The 4,903-nt window shown below is 40.1% G+C and overlaps 1 protein-coding gene across 1 annotated transcript; it reads right to left on the reverse strand.

Annotated features, from left to right (window-relative positions):
- Positions 1 to 727: 727 nt before the first annotated feature.
- LOC120542896 (potassium voltage-gated channel subfamily A member 7-like) lies at positions 728 to 4,694 on the reverse strand. Its single transcript, XM_039775613.1, has 2 exons — positions 3,656 to 4,694; positions 728 to 2,816 (listed from the first exon to the last, which is right to left on the reverse strand). The coding sequence occupies exons 1-2, from the start codon at positions 4,310 to 4,312 to the stop codon at positions 1,893 to 1,895; spliced, it is 1,581 nt and encodes a 526-aa protein (XP_039631547.1). The 5' UTR covers positions 4,313 to 4,694; the 3' UTR covers positions 728 to 1,892.
- Positions 4,695 to 4,903: the final 209 nt, after the last annotated feature.

A 4,903-nucleotide genomic window follows, 5' to 3' on the forward strand; every position in this document is an offset into this window, starting at 1 on the left:
CTCAATCTGATGCACATTGTTGTTTATACTTTGATCCAACTGTACGTTTCTATGGGGTAAGCCTTATCTTGTACATTGAGACTTTCACCATTATGCACATTTTGGTTGGCATAATGCCATTGTCCGGCACGGTGGCGCAGTGGTAGCGCTGCTGCCTCGCAGTTAGGAGACCTGGGTTCTCCCTGCGTGGAGTTTGCATGTTCTCCCCGTGTCTGCGTGGGTTTCCTCCCAAAGTCCAAAGACATGCAGGTTAGGTAGATTGGCGATTCTAAATTGTCCCTAATGTGTGGCTTTGTGTGTCCTGTGGTGGGTTGGCAACCTGCCCAGGATTTGTTCCTGCCTTGCTCCCTGTGTTCGCTGGGATTGGCTCCAGCAGACCCCCGTGACCCTGTGTTTGGATTCAACAAGTTGGAAAATGGATGGATGGATAATGTCATTGTCTCACTGCCAAATATTCAATGAATGAAAACAAATCTCTTAAGTTAGAGAATTTCAGTTAGTGGACACATCTTGAAAGACACCTGCACTAAAACTGCATTATTGTAGCTTTTTGTGAATGGAAAGATCCTAAAAACCCTATAAAGAAGAAATACACAATAAAAAGTAGTCCCTCTCAGCACCCACTTTATGAAGAAAAAAACATAAATTAATCTATATTTTATCATGATTGCTTGCTTATTAGTATTTAAAAGATTAATATTAAAGATCAAATATGTGAGCAAAGCAGTAACATAGACAATTTAATAACCCACCATTTCATTTTTCTTTACTTAGCCTTTAGTATGTAAAGATTAATGTAAGCCTGAAATAATAGTATAATAGTAAACACAGTTTCTCAATCGCCTGTTTATCCCATACTCAGCATAACATGCTAATTCTTTTCATTATGCAACTTTTCTTATCTCTTCCCGTGTCATTTTTGTGATGAGTAGCAAACTGTCATCTTTCATTCCTATAGTAGTTATGAGGACAAAGATTCTATCCAGAATTCTATCCTTCCCCATGTTAGTCTATCCATTTCAAATACTCTTGTTCCAGTTTTATACTATTATGTTATATAGTACAGAACTGATTATTTGATTATCCCAAGGTAGTAGAATGCCATTTGAGATTCTAGTCATTTCAAACTCTCCAGCTTCTCTTTGATCTGTGTTATGGTTATTTCATTGACTTTCCAAGGGATAAACTATGAAAGATGATTCGTTTATTAATTTCAGAGTTTATATTCACATGATCCTGTTCCAACTATTCTTATTTTTTCAGTATAAGTCTGCTAGTCTTGTTGAGTGGTCATTTTTTATATTTGATGCCATCTGCATTTTGTGTCTATCTAATCATTCTGGTCTTTCTGCAATCACTCTTGATTTTATAAAATTCCAAACATTTGGGTCTATCTGCAATCTGTCTGACAATTTTAAGATCCCCAGAAGTATTTTTGGACTCTGTAGAGTGTCTTCATTGAAGATTTTTTGAGTCTATACTACTGTCTGGTCTTTTCAAGCTATCCATGTTTACAGCTGTTATATATTTCTTCAGGTAAATGCAGGCTTATTAAATTATTAAAAACAGAACTATTATTTCAGGATTTCCCATTAAATTTTTAAAAAATAGAACTATTATTTCAGGATTTCCCTTTTCAGCTCTATACTGTGGTTAGAATAGCATATTCGTTAAATATATGTGACTCAAATATTTCTCTAATTTCCCTACACAATTCTTATCATGGCTTTAATTGTCTGTGCTTCCCTCACAACAGTCCAGTGGGACAGATTAGGAGGTGAATTAGGAGGTGAACAGAATTTTTTATGTTCACATTAATGACAGTTCTGTGACATGTAAGAATTTTAATGAGCAGGTTTTTTCCAAATTATCAAGGATATTCCAGGAGATCCTCAAACCTGTGTAACCAATTGCTGAGTGTGATAGACATTACTGCTGTTCCGCAGATTACGTGTGCAGAGTCCATGTAGCAGTTCAGTCTGCAGTGGACTGTATAAACCTTTTGTTTTTTCTTTACACCACGCCTGTTCCTTCTTGACTTCCTGGGTCTCCTTTTCTGACAATTCTTCCTTATCATCCTCGTCCTCCTCCTCCTCATCACTCCAAAGTGAGGTGCTGATATGCTTGTATTCTGTTGTGTCCTCACACTCTGTCTCACGATGGTAGAAATAACTGAAATTCGATACAATGACAGGTACAGGCAGTGAGATGGTTAACACTCCAGCAATCGCACACAGCGAGCCTACCAGCTTCCCTCCAACGGTCACAGGTGACATGTCCCCATAACCCACGGTTGTCATGGTGACTACAGCCCACCAAAAAGATTCAGGGATACTGGTAAAGGCAGTCTCTTCATTGTCAACCTCTGCAAAGTAGACTGAACTGGAGAAGAGAATGACACCAATGAAAAGGAAGAAGATTAGCAAGCCAAGCTCCCTCATGCTAGCCTTAAGGGTCTGGCCCAAGATTTGCAAACCCTTGGAATGTCGGGAAAGCTTAAATATTCGAAACACCCGCACCAGACGAATAACCCTTAGAATAGCCAGTGACATGGCAGGGGTACCACCTTTGGCACGTGCCAGTTCAGTGCCCAAGGTTACAAAATATGGGATAATGGCAACAAAATCAATGATGTTCATGATATCCCGAAAAAAACTGGTCTTGCTGGGGCAAGCCACAAAACGCACTAGTAGTTCAAATGAGAACCAGCAAATGCACATGGTCTCCACCACAAAAAATGGATCTTGAAAAGGATGTGTGTAGAGGAAAGGGGGATCTGGTAGTGTGATGTTGCGAGGGTGAGGATGATGATGAGGCTGCAGGTAGAAAAAGAAAAAACAGAGAGGGAGAAAAGAAGACAATATATTAAAACAAGTTCAACAAATGGTAGTGCCATTTGAGAAAATGGTGATGGGCCTATAACACAATACTGAGGGCAAAAAACAAAACAAAAGCCCTTTAAGCCCAGTCTCAGTTTAATAGGAAAACCCTTTGTGATTTGTCTTCAAGCTATAAAGGTAGTGAACATTATGCATTTTCCTTTCCATTCCACCTAACTTAAAATGATGTCTGTTCAGGTAGCAATAAATTGAATCTAATTGCCTCGTCTTGAACACAGAAAGTATTTCCCTAGCAAAAGTCCATCTTCAAGTCCTTAATTTAGGTTGGATTGCCCTTCAGCTTTAAATAGCTTCTGTCTTAGCTCTTGGGAGCGAAACTAGAGATGAGTGAAAGGCAAGAAGGGCTCTCCTCTCATCTCCACACATCCCCCATCCTGTCTCCCTGCCTACCTCACTCCCACTCTCTCTCTTTTCTCACCCTTTTTTGCATTTATTTCTGTTTCATTATTACAGGGCTGCCCCTTTCTCCAGTGTGCAAAACCTCATTTCACAGAGTCAATGCTGCATGTTCTAATAATCAGAAATCTGAATTTTACAAAATAATTAACTTATCTCTCTGAAATCTGATGAAAGTTTAGCCCCAAAGGCTCTTATCAAACAGGCATGCACAAATTTCCAAACAGACCATTTCTGTGATTGTTCGGTTCACAGCTATGCTGCAGGTTCTTAGAAGAATGATAATCAAAATATACCTGCAGAGAAACGAAATAACACAACAGAGACATTCATTATCAGAGACAGAGATGTCTTCTCACCAAAATTTCTCTCTCGTCCTTGAAGTCAGGTAATGTTTCCAAGCAGAAGATGACAATGGAAACAAGGATGACCATGACAGAAATAATTGCAATAATTCTGGCTGCAGCAGATGATTCTGGGTACTCAAAAAGCAGCCACACCTGCTTCTGGAACTCATTCTCAGGCATAGGGCGCTCTTCATCCTTAGGAAAGCCTTCATCCTCCAGGAAACGTGCCAGTGCCTCACCCTCTAATTGATAGAACTTAAGCTCATCAATGAAAACATCCAGGGGGATGTTTGCTGGTCTTTTGAGGCGTCCACCTGACTGGTAGAAGTAGAGGATAGAATCAAAGCATGGCCGATTGCGATCAAGGAAATATTCATTATGCAATGGGTCATAGTAGCGCCCCCGCTTCTGGGGGTCTCCAAGGAGAGTGTCTGGGAACTGGCTCAGTGTGCGCAACTGTGTTTCAAACCGTAGTCCCGACACATTAATGACCACTCGCTCACTCAGCACTCCACTGGACCTCCACAGGGAGCTGGACTTTCTGCTCTTCCTTTTCTTGGGGACAGTTAATGTCAAGTCTTGGGTGCTGTCACTTTGGTGTTCCTGGTCCCCATCTCTAGTGGTTTCTTTGTCCTTCAGACAGGTTATATTGTGGTTCATCTCATCCATGATTGTGACTATCTGTTTATATATGATTACAGTCTTCTCACACCTTTCTATTTAATTTCCTCACTTCATTTTATGTTCTTCTTGTTGCCTTTCACTCTTGCATTTTACTTCTCATTTTTGCAAATATTACAATTTTGTTCTGTTGGCTGCCAAGAGATTTCAAAAAAGATTAGTGCATTTTCTTTGCTGGGTGTAATAAAGCAAACTCTCTTTCTCTGTGGTGCAGTGCTCCCAGCCTCTCACCCTTCCTCTCTCTCTATCTCTCTCTGTCTCACTCTCTGTCTTTCTCAGAATGCTGTCCTGTTGAAATCTAATCCACTCCCCCTGCAGTAACTTAACTGGCATCAGATATCAAGGCCCCACTCCTAATTCGCACACCCACCCCAAAACAACATGACTAAAAAAAGAAGGGTAACCTGTCCTCATCCTTGGAGATTACCAAAATGTTGAAGACATCTACGTGCAAATAATGAGCTGCATAGAGATAACAGAAGAAAAAAATGAACCTGTAAAAAAAATAATAGACACAGGTGGCTGAGCTGACAGAACAGTTTGTTTTAAAATTATGATGTTTTGGAAGATCACATGTTT

Source organism: Polypterus senegalus, chromosome 13, assembly GCF_016835505.1.
Source record: "Polypterus senegalus isolate Bchr_013 chromosome 13, ASM1683550v1, whole genome shotgun sequence".
Taxonomy (NCBI): Eukaryota; Metazoa; Chordata; class Cladistia; order Polypteriformes; family Polypteridae; genus Polypterus; species Polypterus senegalus.